The sequence below is a fragment of the Vicugna pacos genome, chromosome 4 (genome assembly GCF_048564905.1).
Source record: "Vicugna pacos chromosome 4, VicPac4, whole genome shotgun sequence".
In the NCBI taxonomy this organism is placed as follows: Eukaryota; Metazoa; Chordata; class Mammalia; order Artiodactyla; family Camelidae; genus Vicugna; species Vicugna pacos.
Window position 1 is genome coordinate 1637636 of NC_132990.1, and position 16465 is coordinate 1654100.

The following is a 16465-nucleotide window of genomic DNA, read 5'->3' on the forward strand; positions in this document are numbered from 1 at the left end:
AAACTCCTAATTTATCCCTCCCCCTGCCCCTTCCCTCTTTGGTAACCATAGTTTGTTTTCTATGCCTGTGGGTTTCTTTCTATTTTGTAAATGAATTCATTTGTATCATTTTTTAAGATTCCACACATAAGTGATACTATATGATATCTGTGATTCTCTGGTCTGATTTACATCACTTCCTACGATAATCTCTAGGTCCGTCCATGTTGCTGCAATGGCATTATTTCCTTTTTTTTCTTTGCCCGTGCAGGTCTTTTGCCTCTGTAGGTAGGCTTATTCGTAGGTATTTTATTCTTTTTGATGCAATGGTAAATGGGACTGTTTCCTTAATTTTTCTTTCTAACATTTCATTGTTACTGTATAGAAATGCAACAGACTTCCGTGTATAATTTTGTATCCTGCAACTTTACCAACTTCATTGATGAGTTCTAGGCGTTTTCCTGTAGCGTCTTTAGGATTTTCTATGCAGAGTATCATGCCATCTGCAAACAGTGACAATTTTACTTCTTTTCCAATTAGTAGCCCTTTTATTTCCTTTCCTTCTCTGCTGTGGCTAGGACTTCCAAAACTATGTTGAATAAGAGTGGTGAGAGTGGGCACCCTTTTCTTGTTCCTGATCTTAGAGGAAATGCTTTTAGCTTTTCACCATTGAGTATGATGTTAGCTGTGGGTTTGTCATATAAGGCCTTTATTATATTGAAGTATGTTCCCTCTATGCCAACCTTCTGGAGAGTTTTTATCATAAATGGATGTTGAATTTTCTCAAAAGATTTTTCTGCATCCATTGAGATGATCGTATTTTTTATTCTTCCATTAGTTATAGTTAATGTGGTGTATCATACTGTTTGATTTGTGTGTATTGAAAAATCCTTGCATCCTTGCAATATAGCACTTCTAATTCTGGGGTTATTAGCTTTAAACTGCACAAAGCTTTTGGGACATACTGCAAACACACATGCAAGCGCGTGCACACACACACTCATCATTTCTTAAGCCAATCCAGTACTTTTAAATCCAAGAATCCAAAATCTTCTTAAAAAAATCTTTCTACCCAATGTATTCTCAGTTTGCAAAAATAAGACCGTCCCCACTCTCCACATAAGGTTTGAAACATGTTGTCTTAATCCATTAAGGTGGCTCTAACAATATATCATAGACTGGGTAGATTAAAAACAGCAGAAATGTTTTTATTGTGGTTCTGGAGGCTGGGAAGTAGACAATCAAGTTGCCAGCATGGTCACCTTGGAGGGAGAGCTCTCTTCCTGGCTCAGCCAGAGTCTTCTCTCTGTGTCCTCACATGGTGGGAGGAAGCTAATGAGCTCTCTGCGGTCTCTTCTATTAGGCATTAATCCCATTCATGGAAGCTCACAAGCACTTTCCCACAGCCCCACCTCCCATCATCTTTAGGAGTTAGGATTTCTACATGCAAATTTGCGGGGGGCCAGAAACATTCAGCCCTGTGCACTTCTGCTACATCCAGAAGCCAGGAGTGGGTTCACGTGAGCAAGGCCCTGGCCCTTCAAACCTGCAGGATGAAGAGGAGGAGGAAGGGTCAAAGCCTCAGGGTGGAGTTAGTTCTTCAAACATCCCTAGCGTGTTTGGTACATATTTTCTTTCTAAATGTGCCTCGCCTTCCCCTTCTCATTTCCTCCAGACCCCTGACGCCTCAAGCCCAGCCTGAACCACACAGAGGCAGCTGTAAGTTACACAGAATTCCCTTATAATGCCCCTCTCCATCCTCTGTGGTAACGCAGGATTCACTGAAGGATTTATATGGTAAATTTGTCTTAATGCTCCATGTGGGCTTTAAAATAACCCCCTGCTTGTTGGTAATAATGTTTTTATATAGCTCTAGTGGGAACATGGGAATGTGAGTTTATTCGGCTGTATTGCCATAAACCTGCAGGGTCACAAGCGTATCTTCTACATGTAGTATTGCTATGACAGTCTAGTCTTTTCCTCCTTTATAATAGGCTCACTTTGAATTCAGTCATTTATCAAAATTTAGACTTATCTTCTTTGCATTCATATTTGCCCTCTACAAGTCTCTATTACTTTATTTTCAGTGTGTTTTGTTTGATAAGATTTCTAAATGTCAAAAAAAAAACCCTATGACAATTTTTACCTTGATTTAATTTTTGTTCTATTGTGATTTATTTCTGCCATCTGATAATTATCTTTACTTTCTTTATTGCTACTTTTTGCCCCCCTTTTGGGGGCATCTTCCACTTTATAGATCAAAGGTTCTTCTATTTGAAATTTGGGACTTTTTCAATATTGTAATGGCTTTATATCATGAATTAATTTAATATCTATCTCAGTTTCTTAGCTGTGGATGAAAAATGTTGCCTGCCACATTAGTAAACAAAGGATGCTGCAGCCATCAAGCCAGCAGCCACTGCAGCCACCTGCAACTGTGCACCCTGAGGGGATTCAGAATGGAGGAAAATAGGATACGGGCCCTAGACAGTTAAGGTGCAGATCAAAGGAATGATTTCAGTGAGCCTAGTCTCTTGCATCTCCCCATCCATAGAAAAGAGCTAAGTTGATTAACTTGAGATATCTGGTTTTCTTTAAATAAGTTACCTTTTAATGTTCCAACCACTTGGTTTTTTGTTGCAAAACCCCCATATAATCCTGGCTCCTCCTTTACCTCTTTTTTTTAACATTTTTTATTGATTTATAATCATTTTACAATGTTGTGTCAAATTCCAGTGTTCACAATTTTTCAGTCATTCATGGACATATGCACACTCATTCTCACATTTTTTTCTCTGTGAGTTATCATAACATTTTGTGTATATTTCCCTGTGCTATACAGTGTAATCTTGTTTATCTATTCTACAATTTTAAAATCCCAGTCTATCCCTTCCCACCCTCTACCCCCCTGGTAACCACAAGTCTGTATTCTCTGTCCATGAGTCTTTAGATTCCACATATGAGCGATCTCATATGGTATTTTTCTTTCTCTTTCTGGCTTACTTCACTTAGAATGACATTCTCTAGGAGCATCCATGTTGCTGCAAATGGCATTATGTTGTCTGTTTTTATGGCTGAGTAGTATTCCATTGTATAATATACCACATCTTCTTTATCCAGTCACCTGTTGATGGACATTTAGGCTGTTTCCATGTTTTGGCTATTGTAAATAGTGCTGCTATGAACATTGGAGTGCAGGTGTCGTCCTGAAGTAGATTTCCTTCTGGATACAAGCCCAGGAGTGGGATTCCTGGGTCATATGGTAAGTCTATTCCTAGTCTTTTGAGGAATCTCCACACTGTTTTCCATAGTGGCTGCACCAAACTGCATTCCCACCAGCAGTGTAGGAGGGTTCCCCTTTCTCCACAGCCTCTCCAGCATTTGTCATTTGTGGATTTTTGAATGACAGCCATTCTGACTGGTGCGAGGTGATACCTCATTGTAGTTTTGATTTGCATTTCTCTGATAATTAGTGATATTGAGCATTTTTTCATGTGCTTTTTGATCATTTGTATGTCTTCCTTGGAGAATTGCTTGTTTAGGTCTTCTGCCCATTTTTGGATTGGGTTGTTTATTTTTTTCTTATTGAGTCGTATGAGCTGCTTATATATTCTGGAGATCAAGCCTTTGTCGGTTTCACTTGCAAAAATTTTCTCCCATTCTGTAGGTTTTCTTCTTGTTTTATTTCTGGTTTCCTTTGCTCTGCAGAAGCTTGTAAGTTTCATTAGGTCCCATTTGTTTATTCTTGCTTTTATTTCTTCTAGGAGAAAATTTTTGAAATGTATGTCAGATAATGTTTTGCCTATGTTTTCCTCTAGGAGGTTTATTGTATCTTGTCTTATGTTTAAGTCTTTAATCCATTTTGAGTTGATTTTTGTATATGGTGTGAGGGTGTGTTCTAGCTTCATTGTTTTACATGCTGTCCAGTTCTCCCTTACCTCTTTTGAGCAGTCCTTCAGCGTGATCTCCATAAGTCCTCTGGAAATCCACCAGAGAAAACATAATTCTCAACTTTTGGATTGTGCCTTTTTTTTCCCCCAGTTGACATACCTACGTCAATATTAATATCATTTCAGCAAACCAAGCAAGTACTCCCACCTCCTCTGATTTTGCTTTCTCCATCATGACAGGACCTATTTTAAGGAGATATTTCCTGGAGCCTTGCTTCTGGGCTATTTTGCGTGTGCTACGTTTTCATGTGTTTGTTGGGATACAGTAAACGTCACTAACATTCACCCTCGTTTCTGCAAACCTAACAGCATCTTCCCAGGTTGATTTTTCCTCCTATTGGACCTTTCCCTCTAGGGATATTTTCAGACAGATTTATGTGAAATAAAACTTTTGAGGACTTATTTTCTAACAATATCTTTCTGTGTGCCCTTATATTTAAAAGGCCTTGGTTGCATATAGTTTAAGGCTTATTTAAAATTGTTTCCTTTCAAATCTTTAAACATATTACTCCATCTTATTTTTTTCCTCCAACCTTGCTGGTGAAATTCCTAATGTCAATCAAAATCAATTTTCCTTTAAAGGATGATCTGACTTTTCATTATTTTGACAGAATGTTACAAAACACAGTGAAAATTGTTTTGCACCTATAAACTTAACTAAAATGCAAATGTAATATGAAAGAAATTAAAAACTTCTTGAGACATTCAAGTATACAGGAAACTGAAAAGAAACTGAACAAAGAGCTTCTCATTAGATTCAAGTATGGTTGGATGTCCTGGGAATGAACATGCAAGGAATTAATGCTGACAGCTGGCAGCAGGCCTGGTGAGATGTCTAAAATTAATCATTTATGAAAGAGAACAATAAGAATTAGGTTATCTTCGTGATGTGTTGAAAGAGGTGCTGTTTCTTTTTAGTCCTTCAAAATAAAAACTCCTAAAACAATAAATAATGCACCATGCATGTACAAAATCTGCAGGAAACTACTGTATTTTCATGAATATAAAAGGACATCTATCGTAGGTTGAATTCCCTTTCAGAAATGTCTTTTAGAATTGATGGCATACACTGTTGAGATGACATGATTTCAAACACTCAATGGAGAAAAAAAGATAATTAATTTAAGGCTTAAAATTGTTTCCTTTCAAATCTTTAAACATATTACTCCATCTTATTTTTTTCATGATTCTTGATTCTTGAAACCTGGATTTTTTGGAGGCTTAGTGTATTCACATATGATTTCATTGCCTTGATATGGATCAAATCATGCTACCTGCTATCAAAAGCAACCTATGGATAAAGCATGGAAGGCTTTGTTATATTACAAAAGAGAATGTAAATTACATAAAACTTGACCATATAAACATCAAATTATATTTGCTAAAAGTTGAAAGCCATGATGGGAAATGCTGGAAAGAATAAAAGTTGAGCACTAATCTCCACATTCTGCTAGGCCCATCAATGTTGCACAAAATGGACAGACAATATATTATTTAAGCATAATATTAAGGACAGTACATTATAACCAAAACCAAAAAATGTACTTAAAAAACTTAAAATTAGAGGTTAAGGAACAAGCAGAAAATATACTTCTTCGAGAAGAAACTGGGAGAAATGAGCTATATTCTCTATCATTCATAAGAAGTCCAAATTGACTAAAACTGATCGAATGAATTAGATGATAAAGAAAAAAGAAAATGGTAAAAATAACTTCCCCCTGAATGGTAGAACCAGGGCATGTGGAAAGAAAAGAAAATATATATATATAGTCTTCATTTTTTTAAATTTTTTAAAATTGAAGTACAGTCAGTTACATTGTGTCAATTTCTGGTATACAGCTCAATGTCCCAGTCATGCACATACATACATACATTCATTTTCATATTGTTTTTCATTAAAGGTTATTACAAGACATTGAATATAGTTCCCTGTGCTATACAGAAGAAACTTGGGGTTTTTTAAATCTATTTTTATATATAGTGGCTTACATTTGCAAATCTCAAACTCCCAAATTTATCCCTTCCCATACACATTCCCCTGTAACCATAAGATTGTTTACTATGTCTGTGAGTCTATTTCTGTTTTGCAGATGAGTTCTTATCTAGTGTCTTACCATGTTTGAAGTTAGACATTGCTAATCTACGTGTTTTGTAAAAACAGAAGAATACCCATAAAACAAAGACATGGCTCTATGTTCTGCTTATCTGAGAATTAAAACTCTTATAACAGAAATGATGATGATAGGTTTCACACTTTTAAGGAAGAGGGGCCTCTTGGAAGCACCCAAGGACAGGGGGCAGTGTAGGGGGCTGGGACAGGGGTCGGGGGTGACCTGGCCTGCCCAGGGTGAACACACATGCTCCCTTGTGCGCGCGCGCGGGCACACACCCACCCACCCACCCCAGGAGAGTAGCAAGGGTTTTCTGTCTTATGAGTTTTCATGTCTACAGTGGGTTTTTTTTCTTTTCCTGTTTATTTTTTTCTCTGACAGTGACATAAACTGAGGTAAACATCTGTACCCAACACCCCTCCTAAGGGGCAAAGGGTCCAACCTGACGAGCAGAGGGAGCAGTGAGGGCAGCGGCAGGAGCAAGGCCCTGATGGCAAAGGTGCAGGCCTGGTTCCAGCCCTGCTTCCCTATCAGGCTGTCACTGCCCCTTCTCTGTGCCTCTGAAAACGGGCTGGGCTACAGACCTACGGTCCCTTCCCACCTCTGATATCCTGGATACTACGACAAGGGAGAAACTCCCAAACAGGATCTTAACAGAGGAAGAGGGAAAGAGCGAGACGGCCCACATGAGGGACAGCTACTTGGAATCTTGCTTCCTTGTTATTGCAGGAGACAGGATGTTGAGAGGCCTAAGACACAAGGAGAAGTCGAAGCTGGGAGAGGTGCCCGGATGGGCTCCAGGTGGGCTGTGGGCAGTGATGGGCTTTCTCTGAGACTGGGCCTTTAGTAGGAGGAGGAGTTTGCTATTTACCTGGCATGTGGAGGGTCCCTGTGCCTGCCGGGGAAGTGGGTCTCAAGAGAGATGGGCACACCGGGGAGGGGGAGGCCAGGCCCTGGGGCAACTGCACAGTGTTTGTAAACTGGATCCAGGCAGGGCAGGGGGACCTATAGCCCTTCTGCGCAGTGGGAATGAGGCTAAGTGGAAAGGTGGGGGCTCCAGGCAGAGGGGCCCCTCTGGTGAGCCTGGCCCATCAGGGAGCCCCTGAGCCCCAGGAGGGACCCTGGAAGGTGTGGCCTGGGACAGAGGGTAGAGCACAGCAGGTACAGGGAGCAGCCTCACCCATGCTGAGGTCATTGCGGGGTCCCAGGCCTCGAGAGGGCGGGACTCACGAGGGAGTACCGGGTGAGGCTGGGCTCCTCCAGTCTGTTTTGCTGCCTGGGGCCCTGAACCAACCTGCTGGTGCCTCCTGGCCCGGTTCCCTGAGAACTAAACAAGCAGCTCTCCAATGAAGGCACACAAATGGCAAAAAGGCACATGAAAAAGTTCTCTATATCACTACTTTTCAGAGAAATGCAAATCAAAACTACAACAGGGTATCACCTGACACCAGTCAGAATGGCCATCATTCAAAAGTCCACAAATAATAAATGCTGGAGAGGCAGTGGCAAAAAGGACACCCACCTACACTGTTGGCGGGAATGTATTTGGTACAGCCATTAACGAAAACGGTATGGAGATTCCTCAAAAGACTAAAAACAGACTTACTATATAATCAAGCAATCCCACTCCTGAGCATATATCCAGAGGAAGCTCTAATTCGAAAGGAAATCTGCACCCCCAACGTATAGCTGGACTACTTACAATAGCCAAGACATGGAAACAACCTAAATCTCCATCAAGAGACGACAAGATAAAGAACCCCTGGTATCTTTATACAATGGAATACTACTCAACCATGAAAAGGAATACAATATGTATTTGCACTAACATGGATGGCCCTGGAGAATGTCATTCTAAGTGAAGTAACCCAGGAAGAAAAAAAATACCATTTGATATCACTCATATGTGGGTTCTAAAAAAGAAAAGGAAAAATGACCTAATTTATAAAACAGAAACACATTCACAGACATAGAAAACAAGCATATGGTTATCAGACTTGGGAACTGAATGGGAAGGGATCAACTGGGAGATCGAGATTTGCAGATATGAAGCAGTACATATAAAACAGATAAGCAAGGTTACACTGTAGCACGGGGAGCCATACTTGTCACCTTGTAGCACGTTATGGTGAAAAAGAATATGAATATCAGTAAATGTATATTCGTGTATGACTAAAGCACCTGCTGTAAACCAGAAACTGATACAACATTGTAAATTGACTATACTTCAATTTAACAAAAAATAAAATAGACTGTCTATAGAGCCACACACCAGGTATGCCGCCACTCTGGAACGCGGAAGGAACTTCCGGTTCTTGCTTTCCTGCCACAGCCCTGCAGGGAAAGTGTCCCCTCACCCACCCAGGCCCAACTGCCCTCTGCCCCTCCCCCACTACAGAAGGTCCTGAGCCTCACATTCTACTGTTTAAATTCAAACTTCACCTGCCTTTGCTTGAATTCTGAGCATCTGCTGGAGCAGTTAACTCACTCTCTGGGTCCTCGTCTGCATTTCTCTCATTGAGGCTACCAGGCAGCGCTGGTCTGTGCCCACGCCTGTGGGAATGGCTTTACAAAAAGGTAAGCCTGAATGCTGGGGATATGTTCTCAGAGACTCTGCCACCCCTCAAATCCTTGGGGTTCACATGTGATATTTCACTGTGGACACAGAGGTGGACTAAAGTGGAGGAAGGAGAGAGCCCTGAATGCCCAAGGACATCTCGCCTGGGGAGCCTGGGGAGATGGTGGAAACCAAAGATCACAAGGGGAGGAGGGCTCGTTGAAGGTGGATCAAAGAGACTCAGGGGAACTGCCCTGGGTGTGGAGAAAGGACAGCAGCAGGCAGGGTGGTTCTTTGTAGAAGGGAGACAAGCCACTGTGAAACCTGTGTGTCAGGGTTAGTAGGTCTGAGCTGGTGGCACAGGGAGGGTCATGGGGAAAGCCTAGCCCTGTACCTTGTTCCTTAGGCACCTGGAGCTTGCCCCACGATTTCCTTCTAAGGGATCTGAACCGGGGCATCCTGTATCTAATAGGGGCACGGGGAGAGAAGGGCTTAGCCAGAAAACTGTTCAAAGGGGGGATCTGTGGCCACATCTGCTATGAACTGCTTTCGCCAAGAGCTAGGCAGGAAGTTACTCTAACTGCCACAGCCCAGAACTTCTCCCCTCCTTCCAGCCCAGGACTCGCTCCTCAGTTCAGGTAACTGTTGCCCTGGATCCCGCAGGGGATGGGCAAACTCTCGGCTTCAACCAAGACAGGGCTTGAGGCCCCCAGTTGTTCTGAATTGGTCTTCCTTTTGTGGAAACGCACTTCTGCAGACACTTGTGATAGCTGTCCAGCATCTCAGGGAGGACCGTCAGGCCTGCCTGTGACATGAGAAGTTTGTTCATATTTCACGCCAGCATTTCACGGACAGGGAACAGACATGGAGTGCGGGTGGTGGTGCTAGAACATGAATGAAGGCTGTTTCCTTTTTAAAGGGGAGGAGCGGAGCCCGGGAGCAGGAAGACAATCTTCTGTGTTGTTATTAACACCCTATGGCACCTGTTCTGACTCAGTAGGGGCCCTGGGGAGTGTGCCTTGTTCTCCTGAACAGGGATGTGTTCCAGACAACCGTATCAATGAAGGCACCTGGCTCGTGCCTTCTTAGTCTGTCTTCACTTTCCATCGCTGGGAAATAGAAAGGGAAGGAACACAGGAACTCTATTCCTTGGCCTTTTCTACTCCTCTGCGGCCATCACTGGCTGTGAAAGGACGGAAATCACACATGTGGCTGCTTCTCAGACCCCTGTTCCAGGAGCAGAACTCCTGAGTGATGGCAGTGACTCTGGGCACTGGGGATGGGGTGGCAGAACCCAGCCCATGTTAAGTGTCTGCTGCGGGCGGCCCTGACGTCACGTGCACGCTGGGCCAGTGTGTTACGGATTTGCGTCAGGGTTCTGCGGGGAGAGATGTTTCCAGCATTTCTGTTTTGTTGTGTGAGTCCAGGAAAGAAAGAAAGAGGGTTTATACTAAACATCAGGAAAAAGAAGAGTAAGGAGGAGGTGGAACCTTAATATTTTAGACACTGCCTGGTTCACAAAGGCCCTTTGGGTGCCTACAACTTCCCTTGGAGAAGCTCTCTACCTGCTAGTGAGCCTGCAAAGGAGCAGGTGTCCACCCACCTCCGAGACTTAGGAGAGACAGCCTGTGAGAGTCAGGTGCAGGGGAATTCCTTAGGGAGGCCCTGCGAGTCGGTGCTTGCTGAGGCTATTTCTTCCCAGCAAGCAGGGGTCAGGGACCTGGGTGAATGGGAGCAAGTTCCCTACTGGAGTAATTCCGACTTAGAGGTCAGAGCACGAAAACTAGTCCAAGACATCTGCACATGGCACAGCCTCCCCTGTCCAAATGTCCTTCACCTGCTGACACTGACTCTCTGATTCCCCAGAGAGCCCCAGTCCTGGTTGCCCATTCTCAACCTCCACTCACCCCTTTCCTTTGTCTCAACAGCATCTCCACTGCTGGGAACGGATGTGCTCCTGAGCACTGGTGCCCCCCTGTCTCCATTCATGGCACTTCCCTCTCCCCCACCCGCTCCTGGCCCCCAACACCGGCCACCCTGGGAGCAGCACCTGCCACCCTCCTTGACCCCATCGTTCCCTCCTGGCACCACCCTGCTGCTGCCAGCTTTCCCCACGACACCTTTGGTGGCTACTGGTGGCCAGGTCCCCACTGCCACTGGGCCTTGCAACATCCCTGTCTACGTAAGATCGGAAGTGAGGCCAACAGAGTTCCCTCCGATGCAGAGCTTCGTTCTCCCTCCAGGGACTGTCACCTGGGGTGCACCAGGGGCCCTCAGTGGGACTACTTGCCCTGCTCCCCAATCCTTAGCACCCCAAGTGACCACCCCAGCTGTTGGGGTAACTCAGGCTGGCACGGGAGGCTGGGCCCCCGGCCGTCCCTCTCAAGCTCCACCACCACCTGTACAGCTGGCCCCCAGCATGCCCCCCATCAACACCGGGCCATGGCCACCTGGCGCATCCAGGGACGGGAGTCTGGCCCCCTCCCAGTCTCAGCCACCTCAGGATGACTCCTTTAGCTGCAACAACATCTACAAGCACTACCGGCGTTGGCAGCGCTTCAAGAGCCTGGCCCGGAGGCACCTTCCCCAGAGCCCTGATGCACAAGCTCTCTTCTGCTTTGTCATGTGAGTCAGTTCTCGGGGGCACATGAGCTCATCTGGAGCTTCACATGGAGGACTTTGGGGTGAACTTGCAGGTTAGGTTTCTAGGGATCCCGGAAGGGAGGTCTGAGGGTGATGTCCACGCTATGACAAGGCACATTGTCCATCATGCGCTCACACTTCCAGTCCATGACATCCATTCAGTGCCTTCTCTCAACTGAGCCTGCCACCCTAGGTGAGTCCAGTTGACTTTACCTCCCACGATTATCTTAGGAATACTTACTGAAGACTGGCAGTCAGAGAGGGTGTTGGGGAAGGTGAGGAGCCACGGATGGGATGCCACCCTCTCCTGTGCTGCTGTCTCGTCGGAACAAAGGGCTTGAGTGTGGGATGGCCAGGGGACGCCACTGCAGAGGAGGGGTAGGATCTACACGGCCCAGGGGAGAGCTGTATGCAGACCTCGTCCTCATTCTTCTGGACAATTCTAGCTGAAACACGGAGATTGTAGAGCTCTCCTAGGGGCAGGGACTGTCTCCTACTAGAGTTGTGAGCTTGACAGGCATTTCCACCTGACACGGGGACAATTACAGGTGATTCAGAGGACTGGGCAGGAGCCCCCGTGGGCTCGTCTGTGAACACTCAGTCATGCTGTGTTGGGGGACGTGTGGTCCATCGTGCCGGGTGGGGTCAGGCTGGTGGGGACTGGGCTGTTCACTGAGACTGACTCTGAGGGCTCACAGCCCAGTGCTTCGATCCCTGGCCCGACTCAAGCCCACCATGACGCTGGAGGAGGGACTGCGGCAGGCCGAGCAGGAATGGGAGCGCACAAGCAACTTCGACCGCATGAATTACTATGAGATGGCAGCAAAGTGAGTCCGTGTCCTGGGCCCAAGGGCTGTGGTGGGTGAGGGCGACACCCCAGAGCAGAATCTGGCTGTGGTCAGAGAGGAGGAGGGAGGAGGGAGCTCCCCCAGCACAGGGTCCCCACAGCCCAGAAGCCGGACCCCTCTCCAAAAGCCACTCCCGCACCCTGACAGCTTGGGTCTATTCGTCCTCTGCCCGGGGCTCCGCCCTCTCCTGAAGTGGCCTTCTTCGCCTTGATGAAGAGCTCACCTGGGGTGGAGTGGGGAAACTGTGAGCCCGGTGGGGGTCACACTGCAGCCCTAGTGGCTGTGCAGGGAAATGTGTTCCACCCACCAGCCTGCTGCCTCCTTAGTGCTGAGGGGCTGGCGGCCACTGACATGGAATTTGGGACCCTCTCTCCTCCTGAAGTGTGGCCTGACTTCGTAACCTGGTGTCCCTCCTGAGGAGGCTGGGCAAGCCAGCCTGTCCTTCACCACAAGGGTCTCTGGCTCTTTCTGAGACTCCTTCGTGTTAATCCCCTTTATTTAAAAAACCGAAAACAAACAAGCACTTCTCAGAGGAAAGGAAACCCTCTCCACTGACCTTAGCGTTCACACCCTACAACCTGTCCTGGGCCCTGTCTCCAGGCTTATGTTCCAGGACTCTCAGCGTCAGCCCAGGATCCTGGATCCGGGCAAGGACCCCCGTGGGGAACACATGCCTCATCTGGCCTCTGGCTGTCAGCCCTTCCTGTTTCTGGACACGGGCAGGGGGCAAGTGGAGGGTCACCTGTGGGCCTTCCATCCAGACCTGGTTCATTTATGGACCTGGGTCTATGCTGCTGAATGCCCTGCAGTGCTGGGGAGGCAGGGGTGTCCCCAGATCTGCTATGTGCCCCAGGAGCAGCTCCCCGCTGGCGATACCACCTCACAGGGCAGTGACCACCCCCAGCACATCTTCTCCTGATCCCTCCATCCCTGCAACCTGGGTGGGCTCCAGAGCCCAGGCCTTTTTCTCAGCATGGCCTGTGCCACCCTCACCCCTCAGGTTCAAGGAGTTTGAGGCTGAGGATGAAATGCAGCCTCAGCACTTGCAGTGTATGAAGGGGGTGCAGGGCCTGCCTCCTCCAGCCCCACCGAAGCTGGAACCGTGGGGGCCCCCAGCCCCAAAGGTGGGCCCACAGCCAGGCACCCACGTGCCCACTGCAGCTGAACACAAAGGTAACAGGGAGCTAGGGATGGCCACCGTCCCCACATCAGTCTTCTTCCCTCAGCGGTGCACTGGTCTTTCCACCTGCACAGCCACCCAGAGGGGGTCTCGGCTGCCCTCTGTCACTACGGGGTATCGACTTGCTCAGTTGTGGAACTCCTCTCCCACCTCCCTGTCTGAGGGCTCCACAGAAAGCCTGCCTCAAAAGTGGGCTGGATGGGGAGATCACTGGAAACCTGCAGGTTGCACACGTCCTCACACGTGGCTCTCTTAGATGCTCCCACTTACCCGTCCCTCCTCACACCCTGTCACTGAGTGGAAATGCAGGTGGTCTTGATCCCACCCACACCCACGTCCATGTCCCCCAAACACTGCCCTACCCGACGCGCGCACTTCATGGTCACGAGCTGGATGCGGGAGCCCCTCACCCTCCTTTCCTTCTCTTGCTCTGCCTTAGCCTCCGTGCCCATGAAGGCCAGCCCCACGGCCAGAATCAACCACCCACAGCCAGACAGATCCTGGCTGTCCCCAGAGACCAAGGAACCCGAGGAGATTCCCCTTGAGGCTCTCAGCGAGTATGAGGACACCTTGGAGGAGCTGCTGGGGCCTGTCCTCTCAGCCACTGGGGAGCCAGAAGCAGCATGCCCTGAGGACGGGACCTACCCGGACCCGGGTCTCCTGAGCTACATGGACCAGCTGTGTTCCCAGGAAGACTTTGTCTCCAAGGTGGGCTGGGCCTGGAGCCTGGGGGCTGCAAGATTCCAGGGACTCCCACTCTCAGCACCCAGGATTGGGGTTCTGCGCAGGCCTTTGGGACTTAAGCTCTGCTACTTGTCCCTGAGCTCGGGGGGGGGGGGGGCCTGACGGCCACGGTGCTGTAAAACATGCCACCTTGTAGAGAATGGGGTGGGTCTCTGCTGTTCACTTTTGCTCCAGGTGTTCGTGGCTCACAGGTTACTCCTGGCCAAGGACGCTCACAGCCTTTTCCTTCCATCTTAGGTGGAGGACATCATTCACCCTCAGTTCCTGGTGGGTTTACTTTCCCCAGAGTCACAGCTGGATCCCTTGGCACTGGCTGAGAAGTTAGAACAGGAGGAAGGACTCACCCTTGAAGAGGTGAGCCAGAGGAGCGGGGGGCATTCAGGGAGACGAGGGAGGGAGGGAGGGACTCCAGGTAGAAGAGGGAAGGCACGGGACACCCAGGGAACCAAGGGGGGCAGGACCCAGGTGAGCCGGGGGAGGGATCGGACCCCAGAACAGGAGGCCCACAGGGCTCTGCTAAACCTTTTCCTGCCTGGAAGGCCTGGCACTGTGGAGGGCCTGCTAGGGACTGGGGGCAGTGCAGGACCATAGGAAGGAGAGGACGGGGGCCCAGTGAGAAAGGAAGGACACACAGCTGGGAATAAGGCCCAGGAGGACAGCAGGAGTGCTACAGTGTGCATTCTTTGATTGGACTCCTGGAGACATCCCCCCATCTGTCCCCCAGTGCCACCATTCCGCTGCCCAGCCCTCCTTCTCTCCTCACCCGTCTATTTGCGGCCAGTAACCGTCCACTTCCCTCCTAACAGCTGGTGCAGAAACCACTCCTGACCCTGAACGAGGAGTTGGGTGAGTCTGATGTCACCCAAGATGCCCAGAGGCGTGACCACGGCCCCCAGCTAGGGGTCAGCGATGAAGAAAGCCCACCAGAGACTGAGTCCAAGGAACCTGCGACCAGCAGCGGAACAGAGAGTGGCCTCCTCAGACCCAAACTCTATATGCACTCTCCAGGACATGAGGCTTTCCCTACATGCCAGGCTGGACAGCCCCTCTCTGCTCCCCAGGGTCAGAGGCGCACTGCACCGAGCCTGGGACCCAGGGACGCCTCAACTGTCAGAGAGACCTCTCCTCTTAGGGAGGACGCAGGGCCAGGGCCAGGGGGTGGGTCCAGTGAGGACAAAGAGGAGGTTCCCAGTCTGGACTTTATCTTGGCCACTCAGTACTGCCTCATGCCCTGGGGAGGGAAGTCCCACAGCTCTGCCCCAGGGCCCTTGAGATTTCTCTGCCCTGGAGTTCAGGGGGCTCGCCAAGGCCCCTCCCCTCAGAGGATCGGACCTAGCGCAGCTCCTCCACCAGCTGCCAGACCTAGGAAGCGGGATCTGTGTGGAGGCCAGGGGTCTGATGACAAGCTGCCCCAGCCCAAGCCTGACCTCGGGATCTCTGGGACGCCAGCCTTGCCTCCGGGGCTGGTGCGCCCCTCACAACCGAAAAAGAGGAGGTGTGACCCATCTGTTGGAGGGAGTGGGAGGAGGAGGAGAAAGAGGCACTGCAACAAGTAATCAGCCTCCAGTGCCAGGTCCCCAGGGGACCTTAGGGGCTCTTCCTCATCCAGTGCTGAGCCTGCTGATGTACAGGACAGGGAGGGGGGCAGGGAGGGAGTGCGGGACCATGAGGGCCAGGGTGCGGTGGGGTGGGGTGGTGGGAGCTGGAGGGTGGGGGAGGTGGGTCTGGGTGGATGTGGTTGGGAGCAGCACCTTGGGGTGATATATTTTAAATGGGAATAAAAATACTTTTGTTTGCAAATGTTCTCAGACCACTGTAGTCTTATTCGTGTCTGGGCTGCTGCACAGAGAGGGCTCCTCAGAGGGAGGACGAGGCGGTCCCCGGAGCTATGGATCCACAGGGGGCCGACTAGATCTGCCTCCACATTGACACGGGGTCCTCAGATGCTCCTGGGAGCCCCCAGCTCTCACTGCCCCCCGGAACCCCCGCATCATCCTCTTCTCTCAAGCCTGCTTGCCCACGGGCCTGTGGGACATCCCATCATCACCTATAACCCTGAACAAACTAGGGATGGAGAGCTGTTTCCATGCCTTTCAGCCCTCTGCACGCTAACCAGTTCTCTAGGATGGAGCCTGGAGACAGCCCTGGTCTTTGGGCAGCTTCTCTCTGCTTCCCTGAAGCGGCCGGATGACAGGCCAGGGCTTCCCGTCTCGGTGTCCTGACCAGAGACGAAGAGCCTTGGCCTGAGGGACAGGACTTCCTGCCTCTCTGCCCCGTCGTACAGGGAGCCTCCTCTAGTCTCCGGGGATTCCTGCAACGTGGGAAGTGGTGGAGGCAGCTCCCGCTTAATCCCAAGGACACATGGGGACTAGGCTGAGAGTAAGTCCACGGGGCGTCTGTTAAAGGTGTGTGAAAGGGGAATGACAGCGGGCGCCGCTGTGGGATTTGTGGGA

At 49.2% G+C, this 16465-nt stretch overlaps 2 protein-coding genes across 3 annotated transcripts in view; both read left to right on the forward strand.

Annotated features, from left to right (window-relative positions):
- LOC102525112 (zinc finger protein 658-like) overlaps nt 1–2946 on the forward strand; it is a 65429-nt gene extending 62483 nt beyond the window's left edge. The window contains exon 7 of the mRNA XM_072959091.1: nt 1655–2946. The gene's annotated coding sequence lies outside the window, so the exon portion shown is untranslated. The remainder of the gene's footprint in view (nt 1–1654) is intronic.
- On the forward strand, nt 2092–15673 carry LOC140695951 (NUT family member 2G-like). Of its 2 annotated transcripts, none has more exons than XM_072959079.1 (7): nt 2092–3241; nt 10526–11222; nt 11939–12067; nt 13089–13261; nt 13708–13976; nt 14250–14366; nt 14819–15673. In XM_072959079.1, exons 2-7 carry the CDS (start codon nt 10585–10587, stop codon nt 15566–15568), a joined length of 2076 nt encoding a protein of 691 aa, XP_072815180.1. In that variant the 5' UTR covers nt 2092–3241; nt 10526–10584; the 3' UTR covers nt 15569–15673. The 2 variants fall into 2 exon arrangements, with proteins under 2 accessions (XP_072815180.1, XP_072815179.1); XM_072959078.1 differs by lacking the exon at nt 2092–3241 and adding an exon at nt 6341–8617.
- The last annotated feature ends 792 nt before the right edge of the window (nt 15674–16465 follow it).

Excerpts from the sequence above, each read along its gene's own strand:
- LOC140695951 (XM_072959078.1), top strand. Across the intron at positions 12,068-13,088 it reads TACTATGAGATGGCAGCAAA|GTTCAAGGAGTTTGAGGCTG; the intron begins GTGAGTCCGTGT and ends CTCACCCCTCAG. Across the intron at positions 14,367-14,818 it reads AAGGACTCACCCTTGAAGAG|CTGGTGCAGAAACCACTCCT; the intron begins GTGAGCCAGAGG and ends CCCTCCTAACAG.